This window comes from Lycorma delicatula, chromosome 7 (genome assembly GCF_047948215.1).
Source record: "Lycorma delicatula isolate Av1 chromosome 7, ASM4794821v1, whole genome shotgun sequence".
NCBI lineage: Eukaryota > Metazoa > Arthropoda > Insecta > Hemiptera > Fulgoridae > Lycorma > Lycorma delicatula.
Window position 1 is genome coordinate 118,259,377 of NC_134461.1, and position 16,959 is coordinate 118,276,335.

The following is a 16,959-nucleotide window of genomic DNA, read 5'->3' on the forward strand; positions in this document are numbered from 1 at the left end:
CATCATCGTCTAACTGTGGAAGTATGTGTAGATAAATGATACCATTTACGATTGCCTAAAGGAGAAGAACGGGTCATACAGCCTTTGTTTGCTTAGGAGGCAAAAAACATTCAGCTTAAGGTATCACGAATGTACTGCAAAGTTTCATGAGGATTTTCATTACCCCATTTTCGGCAGTTATGGGTATGAACGTTTGCACCTTGCGAAACGTTGAATCATCACTAAAACCAAAACATACAGCGAGCACGTTCCTCACCAGTAAATAATATCCGTTTTAAACCAGTGACAGCGCTGGTGGCCGAATTCGGTACTAATGAACTAGGTGAGTCAAAACTTGATGTGTTTAGCTGTGAAATGAGACCTCAACTTTGTAAGTTACCTAAATAAATTTTTGTACGCTTTTAAAGTTGTAAAATTCTTTCAAGCTTCAGATTAAAATTAGTAGGCACTCTTAACGTTTACACTATTTGTAATCTCATGTTCATTTCAAGTGATTTTTATAGTATATTCCCTTAAAAATCTAATAAAATATCAACTTTATAAAACTTTCAAGTTTAAAGGTTTTAAACTTAAATAGAAATATGGATTTATTTGAATATATGTTTATTTAAGCTGCTGTAAATTACGAATTACGAATCTAATTTCTTAATTACTTAACTACTTTTTTCCATTTGAAAACATGAGAATGAATAAAAAAAAAAAATGTTTTAATTAGTTTAGTGGTAGCAAATTTATTTTATTATTCAGTTTATTTAGATTAATAATTCTTTAATATTTTAGAATGTATATCATTGTGTTACTGGAAATTTTTCATTAGCTCCCTTTCTCTAAAAAGGAAACTATAAATATAGAACTATGAAATCTATTCAAACATTTATTTTTAAAAATAAAGGACCAATTAAATACTAAATTTTATTAATTAATGGGGTCAGTACTGTAATTTGCAATACATACTCTATATGTTAATATTTTTTATCGTTTTTTCGTGGAGATAGTTAATTTGTTTGAAAAGCTAATTTATGTAGTAAAATTGTTTATTAAAATAGTTACTATGTATGAAAAAAAATTTATAAAAAAGTATTTGTTTTAAATACAGATATCTCCACCGATAAATTCAGCCATTGATTTCCTCACTGCCCCTTGTAAGTTTTTTAGCTCCCTCATTTGTTTATAACGTTTGCTTTGATAATCACTAATACGAAAATTTACAAATAAGGCTGCCGTTACATGTAGGGTTATTTGTGGAAGCTTTTCATGGAAAGAAATGTAATATAGCATAAATGTTACACAACATAATATATATTATTTTCGTAATAAAACCATTACATAATAAAACGACATTAAATTATTGTATATGCATGACATAAATATTTTTTTTTCTAATATTAATAATTATTTTTATTATTATAAATAAATAATAATGTGTATGTAGTTGTAAACGTATATGTATGGCCTAATGTATTCTGGATAAGTGTTTATATATGATTCATTCTGTATAAACATAAATGTTAGATAATATTACAAGTGGGGCAATTGACAGTTTACATGTTGCTATTTCATATATAGTACGTTTATATGTATGTTATATTTAATATAATCTATTGTCTCACTTAGATGTGTGATCGTTCTGTGTATTATAACCTACGTATTTACGTATTATAATAAAAGTAGGTCATGATTGAAGGCAGTGACCCACTTATTTAAAAAAAAAAAAATAAAGAGAATGATTTGATGAAATAAGAATGATTGTGTATTAAATACCGTAATTCTTAATAAATTAATAATACATTACGATGAATTTTTGTTGCCCGGTTACCTTTTTTTCTTTTCAAATTATAATTTTTAAATAATTGTTATCATTATTTTTAATGATAGTCTGTTCGAATCCTATCCGCTTATTTCAGTTACAGCTGTTATCTCATATTTTTTATTGACGATGTTATTCTGTTTTGTTAAAGATCCGCGAATACATCCAACATAGTTATTTCTTCTCCATCTATCTTTCATCTTAGCTGCGGACTTCCATAAATTTTCTTTCTAATCTTTAAATATTTGTTTATATATTTTTTTTAATCACATAATCCTCTATTAAAAGTTATTATTAAAAGTTGTAATCTACTTTTATTAATTTAAAAAATCTCTGCAATGTTCTTATCTTCATTAATATCAACTGTTTTTTTATCGCTTAAGTTTAAAATCTTAATTTTTAAAGATCATAAGAATTGTATACGTTTTATTTTTTAAATTCTATTCGAATATCAACAGAATTCTATTTAGGATTTACGTTAGTATTGAATTAGATACATTTACGTGTTAGGTTTTAAAATGGACTTGTGATTTAAGGTTTGCTATTTATTTATTTATTTAATTGACTGAAGTGTTCCGATAGTCCTAAAAGTTATTAACTACCGATGATAATATATTAATTTTCCTAATTATTATCAAATATTTATCATTATCAACAAAAAGGAATTATATCTTACACCTCAATTTCGAGGGATATTCGGATAACCTTAGTAAGCATCTGTCAAGCGTATTTTTAAATAGAAAAAATTAAAAATCATTTGCCCTAATAAATTTATCCGAAACTTATACGAAGGTACTGTTTTAAGGAATGCTAAATATGGTTGAGGATGGGTTTAATCGCATTATTAAAAGAAAAGATCAAACAAAAAAAAAAAAAAAAAAACTTTAGCATAAAGATAAACTATCTAAATTTCTTCTATATCTACGAATAAGCCGACCTCCTTGGCGCGAGTGGTAGCATCTAAGCCTTTCATCCGGAGGTCCCGGGTTTGAATCCCGGTCAGGCATGGCATTTTCATATGATACAAAAATTATCATTCATCTCATCCTCTGAAAACAAATTACGAGTTAAAAAAAAAGACAAATACTAAAAAAATAAAAATATTCTAAAACCGAAAGACATAAGCCAAAAAAGATCGTTATAGAAACCGGTTCTATTACGAACCGTCATTTATGAAATGAAGAAATTCTAACTGTCACCTCTCTAGCGAATTGTAACCTAGAGGGAGGTTACAATGTAACCTCCCTAACGAATTCTTATCCTAAGAAAATCATTTCTACAAGATGTTAGAGCTGAAAACAAGTTGAACAATTTTTAATAAATTTGGCATTTTAATAATAATAGTTATTTGTAATCAACGAGATTTATCTTTTGTTTCAGGTCAAGAATTGAGTAAGGAACAATGTGAAAGAATGAGAAGATTGGTTGGTATTAGAGTACCAAATATAGTAAAACATAAAATTACTAGAAAAAGGGAAGATTGTGAAAGATTTGTCAGTAAACTTTTTTTAAGAGGTGAACATGTTGTATGTGTTATATTACTTTGAGATAAAAACTGCTGGTAATAAATTAAATATTGGAATTAAATATTTTAATTAATTGATTTTAGTCCATGACGACTATTATTTGGATTATTGAAAATTCAGATTATTGGGTCAGCAAGAAAAAAGATAGTTTTTAATTAGGTAATTAGGTTATACAATTATTTTTATTTACTCTTATTACTAAATCTCCTTAATTGAAAAAACTTGTACACTTTTGAAAAAAAGTCTTGTAAATAAAATCGTGGAATAAATTTTCTCAACTTTTTTTGTGAAAGTTTAGTTATGATACATAAAATTTATGTATCATCACAATTTAAAAACCCTGATATGGATACTCTTGTACGCCTATTAAATACCTTTACACATTTTTAAAAGTATATAAAATTTTATTTCATTAATAACTTCTGATATTTTTTAATTTTTTTTTTTTATTAATTTTTTTTTTTTTTTATTAATTTTTTTTTACAACCAGAGGTTAATAATTATTAATAAATCAATATATTTAAATTAAAAAAAAGAAGTTAAAAAAAGGAGGTGAAGTCTGATTCGAACCGATGTGTCTTCCCCTTCATCCAAATATTACATTAATTAAAATTTTATTTGGCTATAACTCTGGAACCAATGAAATAATGGTACGCTTATGATGTACCGTTGAGAAGCTCTCATTGAGGGCTTACACTTGCAGTTAAAAAAAGTCCAAAAGGATTTTGGGCTTTTATGGACACTTTTGCTTTTGTAGATTGCAATCAAAAGGAAGATGAACACCTAGATGTTACAACAGTCCTAAATCCAAAATTTCAACATCCTACGGCTAATCATTTTTGAGTTATGCGAGATACGTACGTACGTACGGATATTTCCGTTGAAATATGAATATTTTCGCAATCACAATAATTCCTTTGCTTCCTACAAGGAATTAAAAAAAAAACCAAAATAAAAAACTAGACCTATATGAAGTAATATTCTCTAAACAACGTCCTTTCTTAATTTAATATTAATTAAAAGTTCCATTCTTTAAACAAAATACGAGTAATAGCCCATGATTTGTACTGTAAAATGAACTGGAGTAAGAAAAAATTACAACCACCGATCTGGAACAAGAAATAAAAGAAAATCAGGGAAATCGAATCTCCAAGTACAGAATATTAACATTTTTAGCCTACGATCCTGCCGGAAATGTTGGGAGCCAAACAATTTAGATGAACATATCTTTCTTGATATCTTCTATTGTGTTCGCCCCGATTATGCGAGATTTTGATTTTGGTACCTATGAATTTCTGACGTATCAGGGAATGCGCACCAATACATATTATTGAATTTGATATCCATTTTTGTCTACTTGGGCGTAAGTCGTTTCTACAAAAAGGAAAGACGATTTATATTCATTTTTTCCCTCCAGGAGAGTAGTCACTATTTTCCAATGAATGTAAAACTTTTTTATAAATGTTGAATTACCGATATTACCCTAACAAACAGCATTTGTATGTGTGTCTATGTGCGCGTCCCCCTTAGCTTAGCACCGGAATGTACCGATTACTAGCAGAAAAAACCGAATCGTTAGTACATGACCCGTCATGGTCAGGTGTACACTTGTTACATTATTATATATCGATATGCCGTAAATATATAGATATATTTAATATTGAAAAAATTGGCAGACATCAAATTTTTAATTTAAAGCTATGACTTTCACATAGACTTACAATTCACCTTCAAAGCTTGTCAAATCTATTTTGAGATATTGTCCTAAAATTATTTTTTACCTTTTAGTGCGTTTAATTTAAGAGTGATGTTTTAAATATCTCTAATTTTAGAGATATGTTTTGGATATCTTTTTCCTTTATTCATGCAATTTTGCTTCATAAAATAATGAATTATAACCAAAAAGTAGGCACCGGAATGTACCGATCCGAACACCAGCGGAAAATCCTGATTCGTTAGTATTATTAATTTCCAGAGTTACATTTCTAATTTAACTTTCATTATATTAATTTTTATCATTCAAAAAAAAAATAATTTTTACACAAGAGTAAATCAATTTTGAACACCTAATATTCCCATTCCCAGACGCCGCCCGTAGGGCCTAGCTGCGGAGACGTACCGTAGGCACGCCCTGCAGCTAGTATTTAACTAATTAATTAGAATTTCAACAAAAAAAATTAATTAAGTTATAGTCAATTAATGTTAATTTTAATAAAGGAAATTATTAGGAAAACTTATAAATAAAATACTTAAAAACTTAAAATTTATCTAATTTTAATTAGCAATCTGCACAAGTTTGAATTTTCTTTAAAAGTTTAATACGTAAAACAAAATATTTTTCATCGGTGTAATATTAGATTATTTATGAATTTTTTAAAAATATTACACTGTAGACCTATACTCAAGACTTAATATGATTACCTAGGATTTAATTCACTGGAATGAACTTTTCCACGAGATAATTTTGAGATCGAAAAGAGTTGAAAGTTACACATTTTTAAATTAATTTTTATATCTTAAATACGATAAATACCACGAATGTTTAATTTTTCTGATATTAATATTGTAATAATTCTATTTTTATGACCTGAAACATTAATAATCAATGTTTGTTATTTTATGATTTTTATTAATAAAGATAAAAATTAAAATGTATATGATCTATAAAAGTAAGCTGTTTAATAAATATCATTCATTATGTTAATTGGCGTATTTATTTGTACTACCGTAATTTATTGCATAACCTTTATATTTAAATAATGAAGATATAAGCAAATTTTTTTTCTATTTCGTTCACTTGTATATCAACAGATCAAATTTTTTATATCTGTAATTCAAGTTATTAATAAACATTTTTATATGCATTCTAGTTAAATCGAATTACTGATGAATATATTATAAAATTTTTAATAACATTGGTTATTAAAAATAACGCAATTTTTTTTTAATGAATTTTATTTTTTCACGATTATAAAAATTAATAATCGTATTTAATCTTGTTTTATTCTTTTAATGAAATAAAATAATTAATTTAAAAAATGTTAATTTATTTGATTTCTTCCGACCCTTTTTTATATTGTATTTATTTATTCATCCTCGTTTATTATAGTCTATTTAACTATTTTAACATAGTATCAGAATTACAAAAAATAAGTATTCACATAGTAAAATAAACGTTACATGATACAGACTTTTCTACCTTGAAATAAGTCGCTGTTTGAATTAAAGTTTATATATATATATATATATATATTAACCCTATTAAAAAATCCATGTTCAAGAAACGCAATTGGAAAATTGAAATAAAAAAATTAAATTATAAAATTGTTACTGAGGTTAACTGAATGCGTGTATATTGATTGGCTAAAAACTATAATTTTCCCTACTAATTTAATTAAAATTTTTAACTGATAAAGCTTGAATGTAATAATGACATCATTACTATAACAAATCAATATTAAAAATTGTTGATGAAAAAATTAAAACGATCGATATAGGCAGTTGATTTTTTATTTAAAAAATAGTATGGAAAAAAAGCCGTTTTAAAAAAAAGTGTCTTAAGCCTCAAGACTATCTTTTTTTTAAGTAATTAAAATTTAAAAAAAACAAACTGCATTTTATATATATATATATATATATATATATATATATATATATATATATATTATTGTTTACCATAGATTTAAATATCGAGGTGAAATACTTATAAAAATATACAGATTAAATAGTAAAATAACGAGAAAATACTACGCGTTTGAATACAGCGTTAACATACAAATATTTGTATTTCTTCGGTAGAAGAATAATTACTTTGCTTAAACAGATTTGAAGGTAAGGGTGTTATATTTCTGGAATACCTTTTCTAGAGCATTATAATAGTTGATTGTAAAATGTTGCAACTACATCCCAACACCTCGTTTTGTATACTTTTATCTCGAAATAATTAAATTTTAAGGTTAATTTTCAAAGAGATTTTATAATTTAATTTTTGTTACTTTAGTTTTTTCTAGTTTAAACATTTTATAAAAATCATTATAAAAGAAAAAATAATAATAAAATGACATTGAAAGTTAACTTTAACGTACGATAAATGTAGTATGTTAACTTAGTCATCAGTTGGTCGCAATGTTTTATTTCAATTTATTTTATTTACAAGGAAGTGAATGTAATATAAACGTTCATCATAAAAATGACTGTTTGTTCTTGTTACTTATAAACTTAATCATGCTGGCTGAGGTTTGTTAAAACATTATGATGGTGGTAGTGGTGGTTAACTAACAAAGACATACACGTAGATGTAAAATAAATACGAACAAAGAAATATTCTCTAATATAGACTACTCATGGCCGATGAAAATCAAGGAGATAATGAATAAGTATAATCCTGTTGTACATATAGGCCTACGTATTATGTATTACGTTTTTATCTTCTATACATCGAATTATTAAAAATGCGTAACAAAAAACGTTGTTTTTATTTTTCGTTTGTTTATTTATTACTAATATATAATATTGCAATATTTTTTTTAGTATTAAGGATACACCATATTTAGTAAAGGCATATCCAATAAAATTTAATTTGACATTGAAATGTTTAAAAAAAAATTCTAAGATGTTGAAATATGTAATACATAACTAATTTTTTAACACATTTTTAATTATTCATTCTTTATTTTTTGGAAAAAAAATTGCTTTAAATATTAACATTCATATTTTTTATTATTTAAAATCATTATAAAAAAAGAAATATTTTTGGTAAATATAAATCTATTAAAAATTTAAAAAAAATGTATTTATTGTACGTTTGGTTTTCCAACAAGATTTTCCTTTTGTTTAATATATAAAAAAATAATGAATTCATAACTATAAAAAAATTGTTTGTATAAAAAAATTAAAAAGTTAATTAAATTTGAGAAAAAAATTAATAAATTAAATATTAAGAAATGAAAAAACTGTAGAGTTCTTACTAAAAAGTGAAAAAAATGAGTGATAAAAAGATAAAACTTTTAAACAAAACTTGTAGACAATTCAATTCTGAACAAAATGATTTAAAATAAATTGAATAAAACAAGGAAAAGTTAGAAAAATTAGAATTTTCTTTAGAAACAGTACATTAGACCAAAGTGCATTATACCTAGAAGTTTATAATAAATATTCAAAAACGAGCCCGCCATTTTCAACACATTCCTTGGAACGCTTCTGTACTCTATTTGTTGCCCGCTTTAGTTCTTCAGGGTATTCCTTAAGTTGTTCAACCGCATCCATAATGCGGACAATTAATTCCTAACGAGAATGTATTTTGGTTTTGCATAAAATATTTTTCATCAGTTTCCAGACTCAAAAATCTAAAGATGTTAGATCTCATGATCTTGGTGGTCAGAAATTTAGACCTCAAAGACCGATCCATTTCTTAGGGAAATCATGATTTAAGAGATCAAAAACGGCACAAGAGAAGTGGAGAGGCGCGCCATCGTGCTGGAAGTATACTTTGCATCTCGGCGCTAGAGAAACATATTCACCTGTGGCAGTTTTTCTTGAGGAAAATGCAAATAGAACATTTAAACAGCCAGGTAATGCGAACGGTCCACAAGCTGGTTGTGAAGCAATCAGCTTCAAAAACAAAAGCTGATTGTGAAGAAGGTCACACCACACTGACGCTAAAATCGGTGATGAAAATTTTCTTCCACCGTTTCATGAGAATTTAATTCTGACCATGCATGCTCATTGCTTAAATTATTGACGCCATCTTGAATGAAATTTGCCTCGTCGGTAAACAAAACATACTTGCAAAGTTATCGATTTGTATTTCACCAGTTAGAGAAATCCAATCAAAACAGATCGTCTCTGAATATAGATGCCGTACTGGTTGTTTATGATAAGGATAAAACTTGTTTTGTTTAACTCTCGAATGCGAAACTTCGTCCTGCTTAGAAAGACGTCGTGTACGGACGGTAAACCGATCACGTTCAAAATACCAAAAAAGAATTTGGCTTTTGTTTACATTTCTAACTTTTCTTTGTTTTATTCAAGTTATCTTACATTATTTTGTTCAGAATTAAGTTCTCTAAAAGTTTTATTTAAAAGTTTTGTGTTTATTACCCATTTAAAAAAATTTATTTTACGTCAAACATAAAAAGAGGGTTTTTTACCGAATTTATTGGAATTCATCCCAAATTTCTCAAAAACTACTGCAGATACGATTCTAGGACCTATTTTATTCAATTTTTCGAGTCCAAAACCATAAGAAATCATTAATTTTGTTCCTTAATTATCGTTCTAAAACTTTCAGTACAATCTTCTTTCACCGATGTATCTGAAACCCGAGCGAAATCTTTCGCTAGAAAATAAAGCATTTTAGAGCATCTGTTTATATGATTCTTTTCCAATATTTTTAAGAGTAGTATGAAAGTCCCGGGAGAACTTCGAGATACATTCTATATATTAGAAATATTTTTTTCCTTATAAAAGAAAACCTGGTTTTATGAAGAAAACCACGATTAACAGAAAAACAATTATAAAGATAAGCTATTAGAAAAAATAAAATAAAATAAAAATAACTGAATAAAGGAAAACACTGTTGAAGAATAAAAAAAAAAGAGAAGAATAGTTACTAAGAACTAATAGAGTGTACAGGGTAAATCCTGTAACGAAGGATGAATACATGATGCGGATAACTGAAGACGTAGAATGTAGTAAAAAAAAACATTATATTATAGCTAAAAAGATCAGACCATAACAGAAAAGAATGCAAATGTATTTTAAAAAAGACAAATGTAAGCGGCTAGACGATTTTTTTTTTAATATTGATGAAAAAGTCTTAGCACTTTGTTGTTTGGTTTTATAAAAACCAAAAAAATAAGTGAAAAATAAAAAGTAAAAATAAAAAAATAAGTGTTAAAGATAAAATACGAGTATCGTATTCATTGTTGTAATAAGATCAAAAGATTTCTTTGGATCTATTATTCTATAGAAGTTCTATATTTAACTAAATAAAAATAAAAAACAAATAATTTTAATAACATATTCAAAATTTTAATAAATAAAAATTTAATAAATAAAATTGGATTCCCATAATTTCAGTTATAAAAATACAGTAATTTTCGAGCAATAATTATTTTATATCAAACAATAAAAATAACAGACATTTATATCATGCTGAAAAATGTGTATGCTTTAAAATTGTATTATTAATTTTACCTTAAGTTATATTCTATTTTTTTTTCAATATTATCAGAAAATTTCCAATCAAATTAAATCGAAAAGCTTAAAATTATATTTTTAGTATAGAAAATGATTTTAACATTTATTTTATTATTCGGTATATTAAAATTAAAATAACACGAAAAATTTAAATAAATTAAGCATTTACAATTGATTTTTATCAATCATTAAAATTAAAAAAATAACGTTTTCAGTACTTTTACCAGACTACGTACCCATCCTGGCGGATAGATTGCTACACGATGGCCGGGTACGGATTGGATGGGTGGCGTGCAGAGTAATGCGCCGGTCGCTGGAAGAGCGGTGCTTCCGTTGTTGGGATATGGGGCACCTGGCGAAGCTGTGTTAGGAACGAATTCGATATTTTACTTAAGAAAGTTAAAGCATATTTTGTTTTTTCGAAAAAGCCGCCCCATTTCCACCTTCATGGTCCGATTTTGGCCGTTAACAAACTCCTCCGAGATTTCGGGACCAGTTATTTTTAAAGAACAATTTGAAAGTGATCGGCGCAAAATTACGGCAGTCGTGTCCACAAGAAAGTGAAATATATGTATAAACTTTTGAACTGACGTTGGTTTTGGTGTCTGGGGAATGTGAAACGTAAAGATGTATCGAAATTTTCCGGAACACGAATCATAGTACCCATTACAATAAACTTCCTTGAAATATACCTAAAAATATACCAGTATCGTATCTAGGTGATTGGTATATATTAAACGGTAAAGTTATGGAAGCAACAAAAAACCATTAAATTAGATAATTATTAAAAAACAAAAAACCCGACTACTAATTGTACACATCTAACTAAAATATTTATGAAAAACGAACAAAAAAGAAATAGTTAAAACAAGTCTATCTTTCTTTTGTTACAGGCATTTTTTCAGGATACAGTAAGTTAATTAACGATGTGAAATTTAATATTATTTCTACATTTTGTTGTAGTCAGATGCCTGTGTAGTCTACATGAGATGGTGACTTTAACGGCTCTCTACTTTGTTAAGACTAACAGGCACCCAGCTACAACATAAAGTTTAGAAATAATACTAAATTTTACGTCGCTGGCTAACTTAACAGTATCCTGAAAAAATACCTGTAAAAAAAAGAAAAAACTTATTTTTTGTTTGTTTTTCATAATTATACTAGGTAGATGTATAAAATTTAGCAGTCCGAATTTTTTATTAATTATTTTATTATAATCTATATTCAAGTCTTACAATCAAATACATATATTACAATTATTTTTTATTTTGTAGTGAAAGTTCTAATGATAATATGTATCTTTAATTAAAACGCTGAATTTAAAAAAAAAATAAAAATGTTAACGTCACGTAGACAATTTGAAGATAATTTTTACTTGTTTCATAAAATATGTTGTCATTGTTATACATTCAAAGTATTTTCACGCGAATTATTAATTAGAAAACTTAAAATTTTGTCAAGAGTATTAATATAATATATTCCGGTATTCCAGATGCATTTATTAATATTTGATAAAATGAAATGATGCATTTGATGAAATGATAAAAGATCATTTTTCTACATTTTTTTTCTTATTTTTATTAAGACAAAGTTTTTTTTGCGTTACTTTTAAATGGATTTTATTCCAAACCAAACCCAACTGGCTTAAAAAAAGTACTTAAATATAAAATAATATTATTCAAATTCATTTTTTTTTTTTTTAATTGTGTTATATTTTCAAAGAGACCGTTTGACTCAAACTATAGACAGTGGTAAGATAATCATGTGAACTTTCTAACCGTTCATAGATAATAGTGAGATGTCCGACGACTGAAATTCCTATATATACTGGACTTGGAAGAATCTGAATGACTTTAAAGCTGGCTCAATACGATACGTGATGAGTATCTTTCTATGCTTTGACGAGAAGCGTAGTCTCTTTCCATTTAACTCTATGAGCGGTATGTTTCTATTTGTCTTCTTTTATTATTTTACGATATAGAATTTTTTCTTGCTTTTCATTAGACCTTTGTGAACTCTTGTACCTATGCGGTCTTGTCTATATATACAAGAACTTTATATATCTATGTATGTACTTTATTACGTCTCTAGTATATGTAAGTTTTATTGGGATGTTCGTTGAAACCCCTCATCAAATGCTTTTTATATTACGATTTACTTGTGGTTTCTTACTCGGAACCGATTTAAATAATAAATTGTAAGGCAAAAAAAGAAAAAATACCACTTTCTTTTAAATTTTTCGCTTAACATCAAGTTAAAAAAAAAAACAATTTTTTTTTTTTTTTACTGCTTTTATTTACAGGCGCAACAACAATTACAGTCATTAGCGACTAAAGTAACACTATCATGTACTATCAAACACATCATGTATATACAATATCTACACTATCATGTATATAAAACAACAAAAATCATAAAGAACAAAAATAAACAATAAAGAAACAGGAACAATAAAGAATAAACATAGACAAGTAATAATACCAAATATAAACTAAAATACATAAATAAAATCACTAAATTGTATTCTTCATTCCACTGTAGGAGAGGAACCGCAACAGACGTTTTATATCTTCTTTCTGGTTTAATAGAAATTTCATATCTGAACCCACAGGTCTAAGTTTTGTCGGATGGTTTTAAAGATTGGGCAATCAAAGAGGTGCACGGACCATTTGACCTCGCAAGCCTCACAGATCTTCTGAGGGGACCCAAATAGATGAGTGTGTTTTAAAAATAAAACTTATATTTATTTTTAATTTCGATTTTATTAATTAATTTTACTGTATTTTTAAACAGAATTTTCCAGTCTTAAGCATCATTTGTTTTTTAAAATCATGTTTTAAAAAATCCATTAACTTACGTATTATAAGTTAAATAACTTTCTGAAAATTATATCGGTATGATATTGATGATAATATTTCGTGTATGTTTGTTTTATATTAATTTATTACTAAAAATAAAAGTAATTAACATTTAAATTACATTCAAAAATTAATAAAATTCGGCAGCTAAAAAAAAAGTAAATTGTTTGTTTAAAGTAATAAATTTTATTAAACGTTTTCTCTATTGTATAGAAAAAATTCAGAGATGAAATAGATAAAAAAAAACTATTGTTCTTTTCAAATGTAACAATATTTAAAGCCCGCTTTAGCTGTGGGAAAATGTTTCTGTTAATGTTATTTCGTTTGTGTAAGGTATTGTAGACAGTTAATACACGTATGTGCATGAGCGAGAGAGATAGAGGGATTAAAAAAATAAGTGAGAGGTAAGAGAGGAAGATAGTCACTCGTTCAGATACACTTTCCCCGGTCAGTGAAAGTCGCAAGCTTTCCCTAGCAGAACGAAATGACTGGACCCGACCTAGCCACATCATTCCTTAGAGTGGATTATCTATTTTTGTCTGGTTAGTTTTTATCCATCTGTCTGTTCAATTGTATTATTTTTATTATTATTATTAAATTTTTTGTTATTGTAGTAGTACACATTTATTCATTGCTTACTCTGGTGAACATTAACTATCAAAAGGTTTTAAGTAATTTGTAACGAATAAATTTTTTTCCCGTTATTCCATTAAATTTAATGAAATTATAATACTCTTAGAATTATAAAATAACTATGAATATTCTATAAAATGTAAATGTTATTTTCAAAATTAAACAAATTCTTGCTGACAAATGACGTGTGCTACACAATATAACCTGTCATTAAGTGTATAATTTTACTTAACATTATAGAAAAAAAAAATATATATATATATATTAAGGTTTCTAATTTTAAACAAACTTGACAAAAACTTTAATTTTCTTTGGTCGTCAAAAAACGGGATGTTACATTACCGATCAAATATAAACAATGGACTAATAAAATATCATACTACAAAAATATAAAAATGCAATTTTAATAAATAAATTTTCAGGAAAAATGTAATATGACTAACGTAAAAGAACATAAATTAAATTTTCTATGTGGTATACAGCAAAATAATATTTAATACGAGGCTTTTTAATTGAGAATCCCTACAAATAAAAATATCAGTGTAAATTCACTAATCAGAGAAAATTAATATGAATTAAAATGAGAAAAAAAATTAAAACATTTATATATATATCTTAAATTCTTATACGGACAAAATTTAAAACTGTTTTCTTTAGATTTCCTATAAATAATACAATTATTTTTAATCTACGCCTGATTAAATTTAATCTAATAACGTTTTATATCTCGATGTTATTTTACGCAGAATCCTTTTATTGTGTTGAATACGTTCGAATAACCCAATAAAACAGTGGTATCTAACTTATAATTAGTAATAAATTCTTATTTAGTCGTCTTGTAACTTAACTAGAGATTAATGTTATGTGTTACTTTTAATTGAAGTCTTTAACTTTATATTAACTTAAATAATATTTGAACAAATTAATATAATATATTCATATCCAAAGTATAACATACAGGCCTGTAAATTTATTGTAAAAAATATAATTAATCAGATTAGGAAAAAAATTATACATCGACTAGTTTTTTTAATTTCTATTACTATGGTAACGTTTATTTTATAACATTTAAAATAATAAAAATGTAACTCGTTTTTTTTTAATTAGATTGAATTTTTTTATTTAGTCAAATTAAAACCCCCCCGAGTTTAGTTTACTCAAACCCTCCGAGTAGGATTCACCAGGCCCGGCTATGCCGTCCCTGGGTCCCCACTCCGAGAGCCGGAACTCGGTCTTTATGCCAATGCCTCTAACGGAGACACGCCGAGTGGGGAATCCCCGCCGGTACTCGGCCTCTTCGCTCGGGGGTGCGAGAATCCCCGTGCCTCATCGCTAATTCTACAGAGATAAGTCCAATAAAATTACTTTTTTTGTGAAGATTAATTTTTTTGTTTGTTTTAGAGTAAAAACCTTATAAATATGATAACTGTATTGTACTCGAAAGTCTGAAATAAAATTACTATTAAATATTAAAACATTTAAATTTAATGTTAAAAATTAAATTGAAATATTATCTATTTAAATATTTAATTAAAACTTTTTGTGTAGTACAATTAAAAATATATAATTTGAGAACGATAAATAAGTGTATAATTAGGGAATTTGTTTGTAAAGTGAAAATATATTGTACAACTCCTTGAAAATACTATATAAACGCAAAGAAAGAATAAATATGATAACTGTATTGTACTCGAAAGTCTGAAATAAAATTACTATTAAATATTAAAACATTTAAATTTAATGTTAAAAATTAAATTGAAATATTATCTATTTAAATATTTAATTAAAACTTTTTGTGTAGTACAATTAAAAATATATAATTTGAGAACGATAAATAAGTGTATAATTAGGGAATTTGTTTGTAAAGTGAAAATATATTGTACAACTCCTTGAAAATACTATATAAACGCAAAGAAAGAATAGACCATTGAAATTAATGACCCAACAATAAATAGATTTAATAAACTAATTATTAATTAATATTAAAAAAAATTATATATATACACACACATATATATATATATATATATATATAAATTTTTTTAAATAAGATTTAAACCATTGAATTGGCCTAGAAATAACTCGTCATTGTAAATCAACTGATTTCGAAGTCAACGTTTTCAGGTTCAAATCCCAATAAAGATAGTTGCTTTTATTCGGATTTGAATACTAGATCGTGTATACCGGCGTTCTTCGGTAGTTGGGTTTCAGTTAACTACACATCTCAGGAAATGGTCGGCCTGACTTTGTACAAGAGTATACTTTTGCCAGTACTGTTTCATTTCACTTATTAGTCGCTAATGATTTTAATTATTAAAAGTATTACAAAAAGTAAATAAATAAAATTTTGAGTACGATGACATCAAAAAAAAAAAATTATTTAGGAATAAATTAAATAATAAAAAATATCCTGCAAAATTAGTAGATAAGTAATATTTTTATCAAAAGTAACACCAAAGGAATGTTGAATTTATTTTTAAAGCATAATACCACCCACTCAAAAAATATTCTCTCTCTTTTTTAATTATACTTTGTAAAAGTTAGCTTGTTTTATAATTAAATCAAAATATACTAGTATTTCATTGTAATAACAATAATAATTTATAAATATTTTTGTTGATTTGCATTAGTTGGTAAAAAAAACCTTTGAGTACTACGATTGGCAGAAATAATTATTAGCATAAACCTTGTACCTGTTGCCAATTCTTTACTATATATATATATACACACACTCACAAACACAACACACACAAACCTAATACCTGATGCAAATCAGCTGCTTGTTTGACTGTTAAAAAGTTGTCTACGTCCACCGTTCTTGAAAATTATTCAGAGGTTACTTAGAAGGTACTTAAAATGTAGAAGGTCCTTTGTAGTCAACCTCCAAATAATAATAGTAATAATAATGTAAGGTTTGTTTTATTTTATAGTTACC

The 16,959-nt window shown here is 26.4% G+C and overlaps 2 protein-coding genes across 2 annotated transcripts in view; one reads left to right on the forward strand and one right to left on the reverse strand.

The window, feature by feature from the left end:
- Lsm11 (U6 snRNA-associated Sm-like protein LSm11) overlaps positions 1–3,698 on the forward strand; it is a 77,396-nt gene extending 73,698 nt beyond the window's left edge. Inside the window, exon 5 of the mRNA XM_075370679.1 lies at positions 3,188–3,698. Within this exon, the coding sequence (XP_075226794.1) occupies positions 3,188–3,354 (167 nt within the window). The 3' untranslated portion in view covers positions 3,355–3,698. The remainder of the gene's footprint in view (positions 1–3,187) is intronic.
- LOC142328146 (uncharacterized) overlaps positions 1–16,959 on the reverse strand; it is a 646,852-nt gene that overhangs the window by 549,014 nt on the left and 80,879 nt on the right. The window lies entirely within an intron of this gene.